General features: G+C 47.1%; 7 protein-coding genes across 7 annotated transcripts; 4 read left to right on the forward strand and 3 right to left on the reverse strand.

The window, feature by feature from the left end:
- Positions 1-319: 319 nt before the first annotated feature.
- On the forward strand, positions 320-1,927 carry psiH_1 (Cytochrome P450 monooxygenase; the record flags this gene model as incomplete). The annotated part of the gene is made up of 9 exons (XM_031151744.1): positions 320-525; positions 593-741; positions 792-907; positions 959-1,114; positions 1,167-1,333; positions 1,382-1,404; positions 1,457-1,514; positions 1,560-1,709; positions 1,780-1,927. The coding sequence occupies 9 exons, from the start codon at positions 320-322 to the stop codon at positions 1,925-1,927; spliced, it is 1,173 nt and encodes a 390-aa protein (XP_031002954.1).
- Positions 1,928-2,625: 698 nt separating this feature from the next.
- Positions 2,626-3,824, forward strand: YDL144C_3 (Uncharacterized protein; the record flags this gene model as incomplete). The annotated part of the gene is made up of 2 exons (XM_031151745.1): positions 2,626-2,846; positions 2,948-3,824. The coding sequence occupies 2 exons, from the start codon at positions 2,626-2,628 to the stop codon at positions 3,822-3,824; spliced, it is 1,098 nt and encodes a 365-aa protein (XP_031002970.1).
- Positions 3,825-4,416: 592 nt separating this feature from the next.
- On the reverse strand, positions 4,417-5,084 carry egl5 (Endoglucanase-5; the record flags this gene model as incomplete). Its single annotated transcript, XM_031151746.1, has 3 exons — positions 4,417-4,791; positions 4,869-4,940; positions 5,004-5,084. 3 exons carry the CDS (start codon positions 5,082-5,084, stop codon positions 4,417-4,419), a joined length of 528 nt encoding a protein of 175 aa, XP_031002955.1.
- Positions 5,085-5,807: 723 nt separating this feature from the next.
- Positions 5,808-6,254, reverse strand: LHYA1_G006814 (uncharacterized protein; the record flags this gene model as incomplete). The annotated part of the gene is made up of 3 exons (XM_031151747.1): positions 5,808-5,813; positions 5,861-5,931; positions 5,984-6,254. The coding sequence occupies 3 exons, from the start codon at positions 6,252-6,254 to the stop codon at positions 5,808-5,810; spliced, it is 348 nt and encodes a 115-aa protein (XP_031002966.1).
- Positions 6,255-8,830: 2,576 nt separating this feature from the next.
- PHM7 (Phosphate metabolism protein) lies at positions 8,831-12,212 on the reverse strand (the record flags this gene model as incomplete). Its single annotated transcript, XM_031151748.1, has 5 exons — positions 8,831-9,822; positions 9,875-10,270; positions 10,318-11,412; positions 11,457-11,749; positions 11,830-12,212. 5 exons carry the CDS (start codon positions 12,210-12,212, stop codon positions 8,831-8,833), a joined length of 3,159 nt encoding a protein of 1,052 aa, XP_031002953.1.
- A 5,413-nt stretch (positions 12,213-17,625) lies between these two features.
- Positions 17,626-19,542, forward strand: SLC7A9 (b(0,+)-type amino acid transporter; the record flags this gene model as incomplete). The annotated part of the gene is made up of 5 exons (XM_031151749.1): positions 17,626-17,776; positions 17,953-18,132; positions 18,192-18,703; positions 18,749-18,910; positions 18,964-19,542. The coding sequence occupies 5 exons, from the start codon at positions 17,626-17,628 to the stop codon at positions 19,540-19,542; spliced, it is 1,584 nt and encodes a 527-aa protein (XP_031002968.1).
- A 346-nt stretch (positions 19,543-19,888) lies between these two features.
- Positions 19,889-20,977, forward strand: LHYA1_G006817 (uncharacterized protein; the record flags this gene model as incomplete). Its single annotated transcript, XM_031151750.1, has 3 exons — positions 19,889-19,921; positions 19,973-20,407; positions 20,537-20,977. 3 exons carry the CDS (start codon positions 19,889-19,891, stop codon positions 20,975-20,977), a joined length of 909 nt encoding a protein of 302 aa, XP_031002967.1.
- Positions 20,978-22,068: the final 1,091 nt, after the last annotated feature.

Consider the following 22,068-nt stretch of genomic DNA (forward strand, 5'->3'; position numbering starts at 1 on the left):
GCCGATCCCATTATTGGTCATGTCCGCTTTGTGCCCACGAGCAGGCCGGAACTCACGTACATGAAATGGGGAAAACAATACAGTTTGCTGTCACGCATAATAAAGACTACGGAAGACGCACTAATTACCTGCGTTGCTTCATAGACACGGACATCCTGCATCTCAATTTCTTGGGACAGTCGGTCATCATTCTCAACAGCTCTGAGGCCGCGGTTGCGATAATGGAAAGAAGATCTGCCAATTACAGTGGCCGGCCAATGCTCTACAGCCTTGCGGAGTATATGAATACTCTGGTGCAATATAGCGTAGTGCAATACTGATGTGTTTTAGACAGGGGTGGGATCCGAGATATTCGATGGGGGTCATCCAGGGCGGCGTCCAGCTGAAAAAGCATCGAAAGATGCTTCAAAAAGCTCTCACTCCTAACAACTGCATCCCTTATCGAGAAATACAGCAAGAGGAAGTACGTAAGCTTATAAAAAGAATCATCAGCACACCAGAGAACTGGAGAGAGCATATGCAGACGTAAGTTTCTATCCAGTCTCCACATTTATAGCAGGTTGTCGTTGGTCTGCTGACTTATCGAATCAAGACTTGCGACGACACTCGTCCTGCGAATTGGTTACGGAATCGATGTTCAAGATAAAGATGACCCTTACGTCGAGATAGCGGACAAAACATCCGACGCGCTTAGCAAAGGAGGAGCTCCAGGGTCGACGGCATTAGATGTTTTCCCATTCAGTATGATCAACTATGACATGACCATGGAGTAGTTCTAACCCAAGTCCTAGTTAGGCACTTGCCTTCCTGGTTTAAACTTATACCGTCATTGAAATTCGCACGAGAATGCAATTCCTGGGTGACTAAATTGCATGAAGTGCCGTTTCAGTTTGTTCAACAGGAAATGGTATGGCTCTCTTGCTAGCTTTTGATACATCCTGACGAAGACACTATACAGGAAGCTGGAACGGCGAAACCGTCGTTCACTAAGAAGCTGCTTGAAGAACGACGCGAAATCGAGCCAAGATCGGAACTGATTACGGACTCGGAACTGATTATAGATGCCGATATAAAAGGAGCAGCAGGATCAATATATGTGGCGGGGCAAGACACTGTTAGCAGATGATCTAAGATTCTAAGCTTTCGGTATCACTGATAGCCTACAGACCTGGTCAACTCTCACAGTGTTTGTATTGAACATGATTCTCAATCCACAGATACAGGAAAAGGGCCAAGAAGAACTATTATCAGTACTTGGGCACGACTCTTTACCCACTTTTGCTGATAGGGACAAACTTCCTTTTGTAGATTATATTGTCCAAGAGACTTTCAGGTAATTTTTCATCTCTGCCACTTGGCTAAGATTCTAATAATGGAGTAGATGGGGGCCAGTTGTGCCACTTGGTGAGGGGCATTCACGCTTGTATCCTTTGCTCTCGTCTGACATATATCGCAGGGATCCCGCACAAGTTGGCGGTCGATGATACATATAAGGGATACTCCATACCAGCTGGGTAAGAAAAGAGACTCATTGCCCAATATTGCCTAACAACAAATAGCTCCTTAGTCATCGCTAACGCTTACGCTATGAACCGGGACGAGAGATTCTACAGTGACCCAACGGCCTTCAAACCGGACCGCTATATCGCTAAAGAGAAAGGAGGACTCGGCGAGCCGTATCCCATTGGCCACTTCGGATTTGGGCGCAGGTAAGTGTACTATTATATAAACTTGACAGAAAAGAAAAAGAAAAAGAATCCTCAATTGATACATGCCTAGAGTTTGCCCTGGAATACACCTAGGCTTGGCAAGTGTTTGGATAGGCATTGCAACTATGCTTGCTACCCTTAAGTTCTCCAAAGCGAAAGATCCTGAAGGGAACGAGATAACGCCAGATCCGAAATGGAGTACTGGTCTTACGAGGTGATTCAAGACTCGACGATATTATTTGAACACGCTGACAGACTGCATGGAAGTCACCCGGAGCCTTTTGCGTGTAGCGTCGAGCCTCGGTCAGCTAATATGGTTGCGTTGCTTGAGCAGAATTAAACCATGGGGTCTACGTGAACTATTGACGCGTGGGGGTGAAGCGGGAAGAGGGTGGCTTTCGTCCAAGGCTCTCGTTAACAGTCCGCATTTTCTTTTCGGATCAGATAAGGCAAGTCTGGAGAGGGGCCCTATCGCACATTGACACGATAGGAGTCAACTTGATGCCCGGCAAGTAAGAATGAGTTTAGGTTGGAGATATAAATATCGTTCGTTCAATAGAGACCGTGCGTGCCGTGCCGTACCCGCTAAGATAGTATAAGCTAGCCTACTTAGGTATAGCCTAGCTCTCTCTCTCTGCTGTGTCTCCAGCTTTCGCCCCAGATTTAGAATTTCTCCTTTGAAAAGTATGGTACAGTACCGGTATTTAGTTCAACATATCTACAGTAGGTATTTCGAAATAATACCATTATTACTGAGGCCACATCACATCTTTGTTTACCAAAACCCACTTTTCCGATTTGAAACCCCCACTCTAATCTGACACTGACACTGCTTCGCGCGGTACCCTTCACCAGTGCTCAGACGAAAGAAGAATTCATCGTGATCCAGGTTTGAGTTCTATCTAGAAAGAATCTGATGGCAAAACTATCCCGTGAGGGTTCCAACAAGGAATTCAATATCTGTCTTATTGGAAGTGGGGGCGTAGGGACTATTGCGGCATTGGTGCTTGAGAACTCTGGTAGAGCAAATGTAACCGCTGTGCTAAGATCTAGCTATGACATTGTGAACGAGAAAGGTTGGGATATTGAGAGTGTGGATCATGGACCGAGAGAAGGTTGGAGGCCGAGTCGGGGTGAGTGAGTTTCACGTCTTTCCGTTTTTTCACTCTCGAATTGTATATCATCGCATACCAATGCAAGTATTTACATGTAAGAGCTTAAGAACTGACGTTCTGTAGTCGTACCAACATCAATGATGCGACCTTTGGGCCCTCGCAATCGACGACTTTCGGGGGTCCTCTTCCTACAGGAGCTTCAACGCCCATGGAGCCTGCAAAAGAACGCTACGACTTCATCGTTATATGTACTAAGCAGATTCCCGAGCAACAATCCATCGCGAAGATGATAGCACCACTCGTCACGCCCTCGCTAACCTCGATCGTCCTCATCCAAAATGGACTTAATATCCACATCCCCTTCATATCAGCGTTCCCAACCAACGTGACCATGTCAGCAGTCTCCATGATAGGCTCCTTCACAGCGCCCCCAAACAAAATAAAACACATCGGACCCGATATCCTCCAAATCGGAGCTCACTACCATCCCGGAGTGCCTGACTCCATCTCCTTGGAACGGACACAGACATTCATCGAGATGTATAGCGCTGGAGGAGCGGCATCTTGCATTCTCGCACGAGACATGCCGAAAGCGCGGTATGCAAAGATCTTGTGGAATGGCACGTTCAACACCATCTGTGCGCTGATGTTGATGAATGTGGGCGAGGTACAGCGATCTGGCGCGCGCGAGAAGCTAGTCATTCCAATCATGCATGAGCTCCAAACCGTAGCAAAAGCAGACGGGCATGAGTTAGAGGATGAACTTGTTCGGGAAATGGCCTTCAGAAGTCCTGAATCCTCACGGTGGCGGCCGAGCATGTTGCTCGATAGAGAGTATGGGCGGCCCATGGAGTACGAGGCTATCCTTGGCGACCCGATCCGGAGGGCTGCTGAGCTGGGTGTCCAGGTGCCGGTTATGACAACTGTCTATGAATTGTTAAAGTTGGCATCTTGGAAGATCAATAATCCAAGTGAAGCTGCGGAGCCTAGTATAGCCTAGCAGTAACGAACGCCGTTTGCTGTTCGAGGTTGCTGCGAGGATCATTTGATTTGACCCTCAACCTTGGTGAATTTATCATTACAGTGTCAGACTTCTCAATGGATGGTGTGGTTCGTCGTTTTATCTATTACAATGCTAGATCAGTCCAGCATGTTTTGAGATGGTTCATTCATTTTCACTTGTTCGTGGAATCCATGTCCTTAACACTCGATTGGCGCAGAAGCCCCTCGTGCGTAATGTGGTCAGATTCTATGATGGCAAAGGTATTTGTTTTCAAGTAGGAAATTTCTGTTGAGACGTCTGTTGGACGCTCGGTGATCTTGGGGCAGGTTCAACAAAGATCATTTGTGAATTAACCTAAACCCTCCTCCGATTTCAAGGGAGAACAATCTAACTGCCAAAATCAACTCAAAGGTCAAGCTAGAAGCTAATCTGAATCTTAATTCTTGAAAGCTATAAAAGACATACTATCCCGGAGGAAGATATACTGTCCCAAGTTCCTCCAAACCGACCGACCGAACTAATTTCACCTCTCCCCGGAACTGCACCCACCCCCTTGATGATCCACAAGGTCAGCCGGGGGAAATTGAATTCAAGCACACTGACACTGCGCATAATCCGTCAACGCGGCACTCGGACAAGTCACCTCCTCGAAATCCACCACCGGGTTATCCCCCAGCACCTCACTCTGCGCCATAATATCAAAATGGTATTCGAACCCATAATCGTTCGTGCCACCCACGCTAGCGCACCACTGAGCGTTCCCACTGTTCGGACAGAGATTCGTCGCCATCACAATGATGCTCTGTCCGCTGGCACCGCCCGTGCCGCAGCTCGAGCAGGGCGCCGACCCGGTGGATGTCAGTTGGTAGCATTTGCCGCAGCCAGCCCCGCACCAGGATAGCCCGCCAGTGTCGTACAGGGCTTGGGAGACAGCAGCTGTGTAGATGCCGGTGCCGATACTGCTCTGGAGAGAGGGAGAGGTGTTAGAGATTGATGGATTGTGAGGTTGGAGGGGAGGGGGTGATGAGGAGGAGTGCTTACTTGCCAGGAGAACATGGAGTTTCCTGTTGCAGGACCACAGCCACATGCTCCTTTCAGACCGTCATAATAGCGCTAATTTGCCATCGTTAGTTATGTCGGTGCCTTGTCCAAGTTCGGATGTTGGTAGGACGTTACTGTTGTGGTAGCTTGGCCACTTTGTGCGAGAGTGGATGAGATGCAGGTGGTGAGAGTGAAGAGGAGAGTAGAGCTTTTCATGGCGTCTGAAGTCGATGTGAGGTGTTTAAGAGAGCTTGGGATTCTTCTGGACCGATGCAGATGGCATCATTCCAAGGGCATTTCTGTCTTTTTAAATACCGTACTTAATTGCTCATCATTCCCCCCCAGGCCAAACCGGATGTCGTTGACCACTCCCTTGGATCAATTTCAAGCAGTGGGGCGGATGAAACACAAAGAAAGTATGGTAACCCCTTGCAGGGAGAACTGTACTGTACAGCCATGCCATCTTTCCACTTTACCTTACAAGTACCCCGCAATCTCGGAAGTGGCGGTCCCACGGGCCTTACTTACGGTACGGAACACGGTCTGATGTAGAGTTACCTTAGCTCTTAGGTCAGCCTTTAATCAGGCTTGGCGACAAGTCACATTCGGCTGTTTCGTATGTACTTATGCAGAAGCAACTATACCTTCCATATTATTATAAGGGTCACTTGACAGGGATCGTTTTCCATAGTAACAAATTGAGGCCACAGATGTAGCTAGGCTGATGACATCTGTTGAAACGGGGGGTAGCGGATAAATGAATTGCGGGCAAACCGGCGCCGAAAAAAAACAAGCAAACAAGGAACTAATCTTGAGAAAATAACACATCGAATTCAGAATAGTACTTGATGAAGATTGTTATTGTGGGAGCTAACTACTATACACCCAACGTTAACATCTATCCGGAACGATGACCCGAAACATTTAGGCCGCTCCCTCCTATTCCTTTATTAGCACTTTGGATCTCGAATGCAAGAATATCATCAACATACCTTTCGTTGACCAACAAAGAACCCCAAGCCAAACGTCTCTGTGGTGAAAGTAATCTTGCTTCCCTTGGGGACTGCATTCAAATTAGCACCTATCCTAGCTAACCCGCCATGCCATGTACTTACAGTAGAACACATCTCCTTTTACAGCGTGCACCTTTTGTCCGGTCTCATCACTGATATCGAATTCTCCATCGACAATGATCTTCATCTCGTGGTATGTGTACTCGTAGACGAGCGGGGTGCCCTTCTCTAGTCTGTAGAAGCCTGCCGATATAGGGGCTGTGGCATCGGTGGAGGTTGCGACGTCGCCGAGGAAAGCATTCTCGTTGGCGATGAGTGGGGGCTTGAACTCTGTTTGGGCTTGAACGAATTGGGTGAAGGCGAGGGGAGCCATTGTGGATTTTTCTGGTGCTGGTGACTTGAGGGAAGATTTGGTTTTGCTGAGGAAGGAACCCATTGTTAGTTTTTGGCTTCTGAGTGAGATGGTAGTAAAAGGTAGGTTTGATTTAGAATGATGAAGGTATTGATAGACGGATGGGACGGCGGAGAATGGGGAGTGGAACGGTAGAGGGTATGTATACGTACTTATGCTGTTCTTATCTTTTTGAATCAAAAGAGGATATAATTGCGGTGAGGATGAAGATGCTGATGGTGTGCTGGCTGAGAGATAAATGTGCAGATCTGGAAGTCTTTCTCTCTTATATCTTGTCACCGTGTAACATCGTCTACCCCTCTATAGCAACATAACCCCTCAATTGGAGCCGCACCGCTATCAGGGGACCGTATTGCTGCTTTGGGAGATGGCCTGGCGCTTGGCAAGAACGTGGGGAATATAAAAGTCTTCCATTCCGAGCCATGCTCCAAAAGTCAAAGTTTTATCATTGGATCTGCTTGGTTGTGCTTTTCAAGAATGGACCTCTGTTTGTGTTGCGATAAGAATTCGAGGATATTTTGCCCGAATGCGGTATCGAATTTCTTGTCTAAGTGGCTCAGCTTAGTCATGTTGATCCTGGCTGGTTTGCACTTCTGCTTTCTCTTTCTTTCTCATAACTCCATCCATCCATCCCACTACTCGTTTTGTGGGCAAACAACTCCACGACACCCCTATGACTACAGAAATCCCTCTGATGATGCCATACACACATCGTGATGGCGAATTCGAGGCGTGTCGTACGCCGCCGTGATACTCGTATCCCAGGGAGAACCCAGCGCTACTCCACCCTCGCGATTACCAACCCTCCCAACATTTTCCAATACCTTCATCCTGGATCCCATTCCTGACGGAGTGGATATGCGATGAAAACCATACCTTGAGACCTGTCTGATGCTAACCTTGCACTCGTCGCAATTTCTAAAATACTGGTGCTCGTTCAAGCGGAAGGGCAATTCCCGAATCCTCCCAATTACTCGCGATCGAATGCACATGGATGAGACGGTACTCCGTGTACCTGAGGACCGAGGACCCAAAGTACCAGGGCAGCTCTGCGAGCGTCCCTGTGTCCGCGGACTGATTGCCCGAGGGGAACAGATCCCCTTGCATGTCGCTCACGAAAATTCGAATAGCATAAATATTTTGGAGGCAGGAAACAAGGTTGCTAGGATCTTCGATTTGGACATGGCTGAGCTTTGTATGGGGTTTTGGAGTGTTACTGCTCGCTGAGGTAGTCCTTCGGCAAATGTGGAGCAGAGCAGATGCTGTTTTCATGCTTGCCTTGTGGTAAGAGAGAATTTCACATGCAGGTAGTCTGAGCATATACGTGGCTTTGACTGAATTGGACTTGCTGAGACATGACTTCAGTAAGCCACTGATGTTATTCGGAAGTGTCCATTGGATATACAGAACCATAAGTCTTGTAGTCCGAACGTTCTACCTAGGATGAGCACGCCAAAAATGCTCAAAAGATATCATGTCTCCTTCAACGGAGTTTGTGACAGTAAGCAATTCTCTGTTTATAGACGTAAATAACTTGAATTTTAAACGCTTCCCTATTCTTCAAACAAACGCATATTTCACGTGCATCCTTATCCTTTCTTACTGGACCATCATGAATTCCGCGAATTTCGCAAGTTTCGCGTCCTTATCCCACGCAGTTGTTAGGTCTATTGGCGACCAGACTGCCGCCGGTATGGAGGGCATTTCCAGCAACTTGGCAGTATGCATGCATCAATCAATAAACCACGACTCCAAATCACTCTACACTCACCCCCCTACCGAGAAACCTACCGCTTCAACCTCCTCATCTCGCCCAAAACCTCCAACCCAAAGTCAAAACCCTTCCATCCATTCACCAAAATGACGACAGGCAAATGCAAATGCAAAGCCAATTCATATGTTCGCGCCACAAAGCCATCGCCATCCCAGACCTAACGCTAGAGCTGGAGCAGGGACTCCTGGTGCTGGTCACGGTGGGCAAGATCACGGTGTCTGTGGATGAGGTAACGCGGTTCTTAGGGGATGAGGTAGGGGTTGCGGGGGATGAATAGGGGAATGGGGTGGAGTGTACCAGGGATATGGTGCGGGCGTTGATGGGCAGGGGGTTTGTGATATTGGTGGGGCCGTGGGATTATCTGCGGCAGGCGCGAGGAGGGGTGGAAGGGGAAGGAAAGGGTGCCTACTTTTGATGCGAAGACTCAGAATATTTCTGTTACTTGAGGGTTGAGATGGTCTGTTTGAGAGTTTCAGGAGCGGGGAAGGCTGGGATACCTGCTTTGGATGTGATGCTCGGTTGATGAATCGTTGGGTTGCTGTTTGTTTAGATGTTTATATCCAGTACTTTAGCGGGAGTTTCTGGTCAGAGAGTGCACATTACTGACTCGATCTGTATACCAACAAAAATCTAATTTTGAAGGATAAACAAATGCATTCTACAAGACATTACTTCGTTATTATATCACATAATCTCTCCCATGTATAATGTACCCAGGTAGTGTTTCCAACCATTACAGAACGCCTCGCTCAAATATCCAAACTCAAAACTTGACCCTCTCATAATCTCTCAACACCCACCCACTCGTCTCGCCCTCAAGATCTACAATCACCCCGCCCTTTTCACCCAGCCACGCTCCCTCGTCAGTAACCTCAATCACCTTCGCGCTATGCGCAACTTCTTGTCGACTGATCCCCGCCACATCTCTGGGCAGCCAGATTCTCGGCGACCGCTTCCTCATGCTAGGCGAACTATACGCATCTCTCAGCACGGAATCCTCGTACGCGTACTCCGGGACAGCGTCGTCTGGGATTTGCTGTCGCAATATGTGGTAATCAGCGAAGATTTCCGGATGGAGAAACTTGAGCAGAAAGTTGGGTTTTATGTTTGGATCGGGTGAGATCCAAAAGGTCCAGAAGTCGAATTTAGCGATCAGGGCTGGAATGGGTGAGCTTTCGAACTTCTTTCTCGCGAATGATTTAGCGGTCGTAGTGCTAAGTTTGATGGCTGCATCTACGCCTTCTACACCCGCTCCTCGGGATGACTGATCGCCGTGGTTAACTGTGTCGGAGGGGTTGGAGGGGTCAAAATCGGAATCGTAGCCAGTATGTTGTAGTTCTGAGTCTTGGACATCAATAGCATCGTGCATGTCGTTAAGGTTTGATGCGTTGAAAAAATCATTGCCTAATTTTCGCAGGGCTTCTTCGGCGGCGACGGTACGGGGTAAGTTATAAAGTAGAGGACCAAGTGCGTCATTGAGAGAGATATGTATCAAAGTGGTGAAGATGATGAGGCCAAACATCATTATTAGGGGACCATAGGCACCTTTGACACCAAAGAGGCCGATCATGCAGATTTCAGCCAGGTAAACTCCGGCGAGAGTTTGCTTTAGAGCTCGGGGATAGTGCAGGCCACGGGTGTCACGCTCTGAAGAGTAAACGTAGAGCAGATTCCATCGGTAGGTGATGTAAACAAGGAAGAGGCCAATAGTAGCTACTCCGAGGATGATGGGTGCAATAAGAGAGTAGGATATTGCTGAAGACATTAATTCCAATACCAAAATCTCGGTGTTAGGGGCGTGACGTACCAATGACACCCATATTCGTGAAAACAGGGTAGACACTACCCCAATGAATCTTCCGGAGGCGATGGTAACGCGCAGAGATCAACTTTGGATTCGATCCAGAATTACCCATGAAATAGTGTCGATTAACACTCCCTAGATGGACGATTCTCGAAGCACTCATAGCTAAGCCCTGTAAAATGAAGTAAGAAATGTAAAAGTTTGAGGCCTTGGGTAGATTTTGCGATAGTAGGCTTCGGGCAGACATTGGGTCTTTAATAATATCCGTGATTGCCGAGGAGGCGGCCGATGTCAATGTTGTGATGAGAAATACTTGAACGATTTGGAAGAGGAAATATGCATTTTGAACGAATAACTCTACTTTCGCCTCTGTAGGAACACCGGCTTGACGGGCGCAGGCTAGAATGAAAGTCAGAACCATTCACGAAGAATATTAGAAAGCATACCTCTCAACATGATTGGGACGGCTGCCATGAGCATTGCCAATGCTACAGCAGGAAGCAGCCCAGAAATTAATCCAAGAACAATATTTGGTAGCTTGTTGATCCATGATAGGAAAGTAAGCTTGGTTGTCAAGAACTTGATGCTGGAAATCATCCCAACCAAAGCAGCTGGAACTGACCAGAAGATAACCATAGCTGCAATGAATCCTTGAATCAAGAATCTGCGGATAATTCTTTCCCACCATCGAAGTTTCAGTGACGACCAAATGATCTCCTGTGGCCGTACGCCGACAATTTCCGGGACCATATGATTTGCACGATGATGGGCCAATGTTTGGTATGCGCTCTGTGCATCGACTTGCGTATGGAATTCGATAAACACGGCAGGTATAGGCACGGCTTTGCCTTTTCGATATTGAGCACGCAGCTTGGCGATCTTTGGGGCGAGCTCCTTGAGGCGACTCCGCGTCCACTTGATGGTATCAACCCTTCTTCCGTAATTTGCTATAGGTCGATGAACTGGCCGTTGGCTGTGGGGTATCCATTGAGATGCAACTGAGCCGTTGACATCTGACAAAGGGCTACTGAATCCATAGCTCGGTTTTGAAATGGGCGTTCCATCGGTACGTGGATTATCTTGTGGGGTGCCTGGACCCATTGGACTCGCCGGCATTATTGGGCTGAATGAACTTGTAGGGCTGACAGAATTGGTCTGAGTTTCGACCTCTTTAGAAAAGCCGGTTGCTGGGGACTCGAGTCCAGTATGGATATCGGGATGGCCATGTGCAACAGCTGTCCTGTACGCGGCATTTGCTTTCTGGATCAGCAGAATTTCTGCTTTTTCCAAACGCTCTGCTGTTTGTTCTCTTTCCTTTACTAGCTCATCCAAATCATCGGTTTCTCGGGGGATCCAAATATTTTTGACAGTATCCCCAAACACCCTCCGAAGTTTCCGCTCATCCAGTATGTGTTGGGGAACCGATGTGAAAAGAACAGTTCTTGAAGATAGGCGGGCCGAATATAGTGGAGACAGAAGGTAAGCCTGGCGTAGACTAATGAAATATACACATTCTCGAGTCACCATATAAATGATGAAGCCTATCTATATTAGCCCGTCGTCTGCAACTGTAGGCTCAGCATACCAAAGAATATCCAGGCCAAAAATGCATGCAGATAGAACCAGCTCGGATGAATGACATTTCCAAATGTTAGTGAATCCAGTTGAACGTTGACCCCTCCTCCATGGACATGATAGGGGAGAAGTATCGGCCACGTTATGAGACATCCAACTCCGCATATTACGCAGAGGATCTTTAGATATCGAAGGAAGAGAAATCCATCAAGTGATGAGTGATTCAGTACTACCGTGTCTGGGGTTTGGTAAAAGGGTTTACACCAATTAAACCACCCAGAAGGTAGAGTGGGGGATCGTTCACTGCAAAGTTAGGTAAATGTATCAAAGTATGGTAAGATCACAGTTTCCGGGGGATGGGATATATGTTATGAAATACATACTAGACGTCAAGACTGCTCAAAAACAATCTTGGGGAGTACGCTCGTGGAATTTTCCGACGCAAGACGAAGAATATCACGATACATATCACGGCGTAGATTGCGAGGGGCACAAAGGTCGTGAATAGAGTCGCAAACGAGGAGGAATTAGTGCCCTGGGTAGGAACTCGTGATACTGAGGTCCCAGTCGCATTATCCCGTGCACTCCCAACTCTGGGATCACTGCTTTGGTTCTGTTGGCGAATTTTGTTAGCGTTGACGCTCAAGGACTGTGAGGGTGGGCCAGGGCTTATCGTCCCCGGTCCAGAAACTTCAAGAGCGCTTCTCGGAAGTACCAGACTTACGAGATCTCTTCTTAGGTCATACAGAACATCGGTGAGGCTCATGTTCGATGGTTCTTCAATCGACCCAAGCGCATGTTGATGCTTTGGAGGCTGCAGCCGCCACAGGTGGGTGGGTGTCCCGTCCTAAATGTTGATGTTCGTGGCGGCTCGGGGGAAGCAACGCTAGAGAGTAGGGGGCTGGCTGAGGCTGGCTGAGTCCCGGGATCACCAACCCCTTGTATGTTACCGAAAAGAGGGATATTGAAGCCTCATTGGCTCTGCGACAGATCTCCGATATGCAATCGATAACCGCTTTCAGATTTTCAACTCCCAATCTGTATCAATATCACGTGGATAAAGCACGATATACAGTACTATCCCCTCCCCTTAATAAATGTTAAATCACGTAAAGTCTCCTCAATACGTAGAATCCTACTGTATAGAACGGAATGGCCAGAGCCCTTGCGGTTGGCCAGTGAAGGGTACGTACTTGTAAGGTCCTTGTAAGGTCCACGTAACTGTGATATCATTTGCTCATTTTCCCTGTTTACGCGGTGGGGTGAAGGATCATTAACATTTATTAATGGGGGTAATATCCTTCATCCCTGAAAACATTGGTGTCGATCAGAGCTAAGGGGAGGGTGAGATGCATGAAAAGTGGGCTTTTTATGGGTTTCTGATCTTCCACTTTGCATGGTCTTTTGGTCTGTGAGTACTCTAAAATCTCCATCTCATACAGTATGGCCAATACTACCTAGCAACCACGTGCAGGCGGTTCGTCTGATGTGCCCTTCCCCCTTCACAAGAGCTTGGCGTTCAGACCTGCAGAATTTTCCCCTTTCAGTCATTCCTGCTTCATTTATAAGTCACGATTGTTAAATGTGTATGCTATCCAGTGCCATAAAAGCCTCCCAATTCCCATATTCATGTGCTATTTTTATTCTCCTCCCTGTTTCTCTCATTTTTCTCTCATTAGGGGCCAAAATGAGTAAAGTATGGGTTTACCAGCTCTGGCTCAAATCCGTTACAAACACCAAGCAATTGTTTCTCCCCAGCTTTTGCATTGCATTTTTAAAATCTCCTAAAACCTTCCAGTGGGAGGATTCGGCGCCGTCTCGGAGACACAGAAGAATAGTGAGCTGTGAAGGTCGGTGCCAGTTATGAGGTTTGATGTGCTACTATGATCAACCGTAACAGTTGTACCCCAAGTCTTGATGAGTTCTGAGGTTGCAGGTGGTAGATCACCATCGATATCTTTCGGATCACCAAGGTCGAATACCAGTTTGCTGACTTTCTCGGCAGTAGCATTTATATGAGTTATGAGAAATACAAATGCTCCGGCATACATTTTATCAAATCCCTTTATAAATCATAATCGGAGCAATAAATCCAGCAGTAGGGCAGCCATCGAGCCAGCACATTGTATCTACAACTTGGACGACTACGGTCCTGGTAGAGGCAGGGATATTCAAATCTGAAGGAGTCGCCATAAAAATGGGAGTCAATTCAAAGCTTGCTTGAATTGCGGCAGCTTGACTTTGATCGTCTGAGGCGAACTGTCAATGCAATTTGCTCTAATTCATGGAATACTTAGATACGAATATTCTTTGTTACCGTACCTGCCTTTACATACGATTATGCTTAATTGGAACTTTATCCGGTGAAAAGACTATGCGGAGGTATTGGCTTCTGCGGGCCGTAGTCCGCAGTTGCCGCATTGCGGACCCCGATGATATGGATATCAACAATAACGAGCTTAAAGGCATCCGCCGCTAGAAGCTAGGCGCTTTGGCACAAAAGCTCACTGCGAAGAGGTAAATTCTATGGTGTTCAGAAGCCATCCACGAAACTATCGGCTACGTTTGTTGCGCTATAACAACCTGCATCTAGAATAGCGGTGCGGTCAAAGTATAGGGTTGGATGAATCAGCCATAATAAGATAGATCAGGCTTCTTAATAAATACGGGTCAACCCGCGGGTATTCATGTGAGAGATGTTTGAATATCATCCGACTAGACTTTCATCGGATTGAATATAGACCTTCCGGTTACTAGCATACCTGCAAGTTCAAGACTTAGTATTGTCCCCTCGTATAATCTATATAAGAGCTAGAATTATGCCTAGTATTCATCTGAGAATACGTAAGTAGAGTTCAAGCGGGGCTAGAAATATGAGACGGGCCTCCTATTAGCTCTCGGGCCAGCTTTATAATATTCTGGCCACTAGCTCGGATACCCGTTTTTCAACCCGAAACCCTTATTATACATTCACGGGTAACCTCACGTCTATTTCTTAATGGGTTGAATAGCCGCCTGTCACCGCCACGGGTTGGACCCGTATTACCTGTTAGGAAGCCTGAGAGAGATGACAAACATCGGAATCCGAGAAGAGGCGAAAGAGCAAATCACTTACGTGAGGTTGCTGTAGTAGTATATGTGAAACTACACTGAAATGGTTGATAAGGCCGGTATCCTGCAGTAGATATTTTCCGATAAAATCTATCTCTGTTTTCTCCGCAATATCCAAATTGTCCACTTGCGGACCGTTCCACCGCACGTTGAAGAGTTTATCTTTGACTATAACAGATAAAAGCTGAGGGCCAGTACGGTAAGATCTGCTTTCTTCAACGTCTAGCATCTGAACTTTGCGTTAATTTACTAGTTGCGCAGGCTTTCTCACATTCTCATATTACTACAGTTTGACTTGTTTTAAATCATATGTTACACTACTGTTGTTCTTATCCTTTCGATTCTCTTCGGCCTTCATAGACTGCTTAGACTAGTCAACAAGCTCCCAGCGCCGCCCAGGGGGGGGGAAATGGAAACTACCACCAGGACCAAGGGGATTCCCGTTTATGGGAAATATATTTTTCTCCGGTAAAGGGAGTATGTAGGCAGTTATTTTTTGAGATATCACAAAATGTGTTATACTAAAGCTCTAGTGGGCGCGAGACATTGCCTAATACGGTGAAATTACCAAAAGGTGTTTGGATCAAAAATTGGAATTGTATTGAACGGCAATAGCGCGGCTACGGAGACATACTCAAAGAAAGGAAGCATTAATAATGGTCAGCCCAAGTATCCAGTGGTCAGTGAGAGCATTAGTCAAGGACAACGTTCTGTGATGCTGCCAATTAGCGAATAGAGCGAGCGTCGAGCAAGGGGTACATCACGTATCACGTGCCGTTTCCCTCTTTTACCGTATCTTTATCCCTGTCGCCACAAACGCCATTATCCCTCTAGAGCGCCAACCAGATGCTACAATTTCCACGCGACGCAAAATGGCAGCAAAACATTTGACACTCCCCTCAATCGACTCGCCGATAACAGACTACCACGCCTAGTTCTCCCCGACCCTCGCATCTTCCCTCTTCTTTGTCCACCCTAAACCTATTCTAGTAACGGGTCAATTGCAGAAGTGGCCTCATTCGATAGATGGGTTTTCGAAAGAGTTTGCGACTCTTAAGAGCATGAAACCCCACAGTCTTGGCTTCGTTTCTTTTCCTCTTGCCTGTACCCTGCCTGCTCCTTCTGACTTTGGCGGTGCTGGAATAATAAAGTGAAGCCGTCAAGTTGCGCAACGAAGAGACTGACTGGTCGAGCTTCGTGGTTGGGGTGACAGACTCGGGTCCAAACGAAGGACAAGTTTGGCGGTTGGCGGTCAGCGGTCAGCGGTCGAAACAGGTTTCTTTGTGACTCGAGCCACAACTTCGGTTCGGCGATGAATAGAAGTCATAATTGAATTCCTGTAATCTTCTAATCGTCATTTCTGGGAACTAGAAGAAAAAAAAAAAACCAATACTGGACGACTAACAGTACCAACCTACTTACCTACGCCTTTGCCCTTACGCGCCCGCGCCCGCGCCGACAGGCATTTAGAACATCACCATGTTGTTCAAAAACTTCCGCTCCCGGTCGAAATCCTCGTCCAAAACCTCCAAGCCAAGCGTCTTCCGCATCACCTCGACCGACTCGCAGTCGCAAGGTGACGCCGAATCCAAAGTGCAGCCCACCGCGTGCATGGCCACTGAGTCCGCCGACGATTACGGCAAGTTCTTGGCCAAGGCGAGGAAAGATGCCGAGAAGGAGGAGAAGAAGAAGGCGAGGGAGGTCGAGGAAGCAGAGAGGAGGAAACGCGCGGTGAATATGAGTCCTTGGGCCAGACCTGGGTTCTGAGTGAGGCGAGGGTGGGGCGTTATGGCGACATCGTGGGGGAGGGGTTGGGGGGTGCGCTTCATTGGAGTGTGCGGTTGTGGGGGCGGGTGGATTGACGGGGTTGGCATTATGGAACATGCCATGCTAAGGGTGAAGCGGAGCAGAGGCTCTTCGATATATCTACCTCGTATCGTATCGGCATGGATGGGACATGGATAGTGCTTTTTTGCGGGGATGCGAGGTATGTACGCCTCGGGTTCACCAGGTTTGCTTGCTGGGGACCTTCACTAACAGCTGTTGGTGTAGCTTCCTCCATCCTTTTGTCCTACATGATCTTGGATCGTACCAGCCGTCTTATCAACTTGATATGGTAAGAGAGGAATGCCGGAGTCTGGCTGCAGGAGCAATATGAAGTTTATGGAAGGCGTTAGTCAGATACCCCACGATTTGGTTCGTATTGCGGGGTGTAAAGGTGTTTGCTGCGTTTAGGTTTTGCTTTCTCCTGATTATATCGTAATGATAATATCTTCTAAACACTCGTACCTGTATAAGCGTGTGTAAAAAAGACTAAATGGACTTCATCTACTGGCCCATATTTGCAATAACCTACCCGCAAAAAGTCAAACCTCGACACCACACATTCACCCTATATAGTCCCAAATAACACCAAAAGTTTTCGAAGCAAATCAAACCATCTAATAATCCAGCAACCAAACAGACAATCAGCAATAAAACCAACAACTAACATTCCACCAAGCCTTCCAACTAGCTCCTAGCAAAAGTCCAATCCGTAATGACTTTCAGGTTCTTAATTAGTGAGACTATATTTACTAGCCGCCTGATAATAGAGGGTGATAGAAGGTCTTGCTAATTTTCACCCACTTAGATTAAAAACTTTCAACCCCTATACGAAAGAGCTTAGATTCTCTTGATGGTGGGACAGATTACGAAAAGAGTTTTGCAATTTTTTATTTTAAGCAAGGAGCTGAATATAACTTTTTCTTTTCTTGCAGTATATTAGACCATTTTATTAGCGAGAAGTTGGATTAAAGACGAAAAAGAATAAGTGAATAGCTAGATTGAGAAGGGGTGCCGGGCACGTGATAATCGTTACCTGAACATGGAAATTTTAATATAAAGCTCTTTTAAATAGCTAGACTTCAATATACTTTACTTGTTTCCTTCTTGAAGGGCATCTTGCCTAACTCTGATACTAGCACCCGAGAAAAGAAGTGACTCTTACACGTGATCTCGATCACGCTATTATTCGCCATCTTCATGCGAACTTTCTGCACCGGAAATCAAACAAACACATTTATATAATGTCATTAGACAACGATCCAGATAGCGGGGTTCAAACGCCGCTCCTCGCAGATAGCGGAGAAACTGAGTATGGCACAGTAGATGGGATTGCAGTCGCATCATCCGAACAATCAGAGCGTGGTACATTCACGCGCAATCTCGGTGCCATAGGTCAGTCAAATTCTATACCAAAAGCTATGTTATTCTATACATATAAGCCCCAGCGACAAGAGCTGGGAGGGGCCAAAGAATTGTGTTCCTTGATACGCTGATACGTGGATTTCGGCTCCTCGAGATAGCACTTTGGCGCCTACCCCAATTCAACTGTCATACTAATTCATCGGTAGACGCCTTTGCCATAATCATAAGCATTGTCATCGGAAGTGGCATCTTCACATCTCCCGGGTCAATTGATGCAAATGTTCCCTCGCCAGGTGTCGCGCTGGTGCTATGGCTCCTGGGCGGGGTTCTGGCTTGGACGGGAGCAAGTACCTTGGCAGAGTTAGGGACTGCAATTCCGGGGGAAGGTTTGTTACATAGACCCATCTTCATATCAAATAGATGCACAGACTAAACCCGTTGTTAGGGGGCGTCCAACCATATCTCAAGCGTATCTTCGGCGACATCTTCGGCTTTCTGGCTGCCTGGACGTGGATCGTTGCTGTTATGCCAGCCACGCTTGCAATCCTGAGCATCGTCTTCATCGAGAGCATTTTCTCCGCTGCAGGTGTAGCTGATCAAGCTGGGAGGATTGAGCACAAGCTCTTGTCTGTCCTCGTCCTGCTTCTCGTAAATGGGGCCAACTCCATTAGTACAAAAGCTAGTACCCGACTGAACAAGTTCTTCGTCGTCACCAAATTTGTCAGCATCTTGGGAGTTGTAGTTGCGGGGATAGTCGTTCTGATCATTGGAGCTTCAAATCCGGAGAGGAATATTGGGGGCAGGGACTGGTTGACAAAGTCTTGGTTTGGGTTTAGGGATAGTGTGTTACCTGACGGTAGTATCATTGAATGGGAAATGTTGAGTCAATGGGAGATCCTTGGGCACTACTCTACAGCGCTGTATGGAGCTTTATGGGCGTATTCAGGATGGGACAAGGTGAGTCGTCCCTCCACCGAGAAAGAAGTAGCTCATATCATCTAGGCGGTTTACATTTCGGCTGAGCTCAAGTCTCCAGCCCGTCAGCTCCCACTCGCTATTAACACTTCTGTTCCAACCATCATCATTTGCTTCATTGCAGCAAATGCAGCTTACTATATACTTCTTCCCTGGAACTTGGTTTCTACGACAGACAGCGTGGCCGTGGTAAGCCTCACATGACAGAATCAAGATCATCCTACTGACATCGAAAATGACAGGCCGCCATAACTCGACTATTAGGACATGGTTTTGGTATCGTAGCTGCAATTTTGGTCTGCCTTGTAGTTGCGGGAGCACTCCTAGGAAACTCATTCGTTGCTGGCCGTATGACAGTTGCCGCTGGAAACATGAACTGGCTCCCTCGTTTCTTCGCTGTTGTTGGCAAGGTCGGCGCCACGTCCAATTCAGATCCGGAATCGACTGACCCACCGGAAACTTACAAATCAGACGCCCCTCTCAATGCTCTGCTTCTTTCCACTATACTTTCGACGCTGTACATTCTTTTTGGAAGTTTCCGCGCCCTTCTTACGTTCAATGGTCTGGGCGAATACTCGTTCTTCTTCCTGACCGTCCTAGGCGCAATCGTCTTGCGATACCGTGAGCCGGACCTGAAGAGGCCATATAAGCCTTTTATTCTCATTCCAGCAGTCTTCGTGGTGGTGAGCGGGTTTATCGTCGTGCGGGGTGCCATCTTCGCTCCTGTGCAGGCGGGCATATTGGTCCTAGTTTGGATCATTGGCGGGGGCTTCTATTTGGTAAGAAGGTCGTGGACAAGAACTAGGGAAGTGGAAGAGTAGGAGAGTATTGCATCCACAGAGGAGTGATTTATTCCCAATCTGGCTACTGGAGCGGGTTTACCCAGATGTCTACATTAATAATATCCAGTGGGATTTCCGAGCTTACGAAGCGTCAATGAGGGGCTACAGTGGGTCTATCCAGCATGCACAATAGAATGTTTCTCTCCATATATATCAGGCTTCCCCGTTTCTAGGTCTTAATGATCAAGTCAATAATAACTCTACAAATCATTCAACAAGCTCTCATAAACTCATTCCCGCGTTGTTCTGCTGCTCCAATACCCATCTAATACAACCATTTCTTACACGCCTATTCCAAATCGACTTCCTCTTATTATTCTTTACCATGTCTTCAATTAACAATGTCGCAGTAGTTGGAGTAAGTTCCTCCTCAGTACCACCTAGTATAAACACCTCTCAACATCTCCAGGCCTCAGGAACCGTCGGCATCCCCATCACCACCGCCCTTCTCTCCGCCGGCTTCCAGGTAACCGCCATCACCAGCTCAACATCCACATCCACATTCCCCCCCAGCGTCACCATCGCGCGAGTAAACTACCGCACATACACACCAAACTCCAACCCCTTCATCGCAGCCTTCCGCAACCAAGACGCCGTCATCTGCGCCATCACCACAGAAGCAACGGGCGCGCAGCAGAAACGCATCATCGACGCCGCAGTCGCCACGCGAGTCCCCCGCTTCATGCCTTCTGAATTCGGCATCGACTTGGCCGGGGCCCGTGGTACGAAGATCGGAGCGCTGCTGGGGCAGAAAAGAGAGATTATCGAGTTTCTTGGGGAGCTAGCGGGCAAGTATACTTGGTTTACGTGGACGGCGCTTTCGACGGGGTCGTTTATTGATTGGGTATGTTGTGTTATCTTCGAGCATACCTTCCTACTCATGAATGGATGATTACTACAATACCCTGTATCCCATTCCACCGAGTACATACATATGTACAATATGCTGATAAACACTAACACCGTCGGACAGAGTCTCAAAACCAACATGTTCGGGATAAATTTCCAGAACAAATCGGCTAGGATCTACGATTCTGGAAACAAGTTGTACTCCCCCAGCACGCTGTCTTTCGTCGGGAAAGCAGTCGCTGCAGTCTTGAGGAAACCTGCCGAGACAGCTAACAAGTATCTGACGGTTGCTTCATGCACTACCTCGCAGCGCGAAATCTTAGAGATTGTCGAGGAGGAGATGGGTGAGAGGTTCCAGGTTATCCCGGTTGCGACTTCCGACTTGGAGAAGATTGGGGACCAGAAGATGGCTAGGGGTGACAGTAGCGCTTTTGTTGAATATCTTATTCGGCATGTATTTGGCGATGGGGCGGGAGGCGCTATTGAGGATAATGCTGCGGAGTGCCTAGGGTTGGAGGAGGAGGATTTGCGGACTATTGTTAGGAGGGTTTTGAGCGAGTTGTGATGTTAAGTATCTTGAATGCAATTGCGGCGAAGGGCAATTTATTCTCATTATGTTATGGTAAGCAATGAAAATAATGCTTCTTGAGACTTGATCGTTGCCAGAGGCTAGCTTCAACCAAGAAATGACAGCAAGTAGTTGCTTGATAACCTATCCTTTCGATCTACTTATCTAGCAGAGTGCAGTGGAGATTTTTTTCTGCTTGACTTGGCGTAGCTACGCATGATATGGCGACTATCGTTCGTGGGCTTCGGGATAAACACTTCGGAAAGTTTCGCGGGAGCGACGGAGCGTACATTATTAGCTTAAGCTTTCATTTTAAGGAATCATTCTGCTACCTAAATCTGTTTCATTATATACATCTATCAAAGCACGTCTCTAGATACACGATAATGATTTCCGATTCAACTTCAGGGCTTACAAATAATGGTTAGACCTATACGGTTATACCCTTGCAGCTAAAATTGAAATATTATCTAGCAGGGAAGATATAACCAAAGCTGCCATCAAAAATCTCTCAGGAGTTCACATTATTATCTTCTGCGCCCAATAGAACCAATCGATCCATTCCATTCCATTCCATTTCACCCAATCCTCAATCCTTGATGAACTATCAAACACCGCTTAATCAATCCACCACTTCACTACCCCCCCACCCCCTCACTTCCCCCGAATTCCTCCACATAAAACTAAAGCGCCAGTCCACGTCTTCCACCTACCCGCCCGCAACACCAAAACCACGGGAAAGCAACTAGACGAAGAAAGTGAATCTCCAGGCTCTTCTTCTCTCCTTCTAACTACAATCGACTCTTCCCATCAGGTCCAATTCCATCTACGTGTTTCTTTTTATAAGGTTCAGCGCTTTCAGTACGTAGGCACAGGTGAACGAATGAAGGAACGAACGAAGAATCTTTAATAACAATGAAAGATCACTCAACAGCAAACATTTCACTTCCTTCCTGACGCCTGGCTGGAATAGATGCCTACTCTACCTAGGTATGCAAAACAAGAAGAAAAAAAGAACGCTTCTAATAAAAGCATCCTTGAAGCTCGGTCTCGGAGTAGATCTATGTATGGAATTTATATTATATTAG

Source organism: Lachnellula hyalina (genome assembly GCF_007821495.1).
Source record: "Lachnellula hyalina strain CBS 185.66 chromosome Unknown contig00142, whole genome shotgun sequence".
Classification (NCBI taxonomy): Eukaryota; Fungi; Ascomycota; class Leotiomycetes; order Helotiales; family Lachnaceae; genus Lachnellula; species Lachnellula hyalina.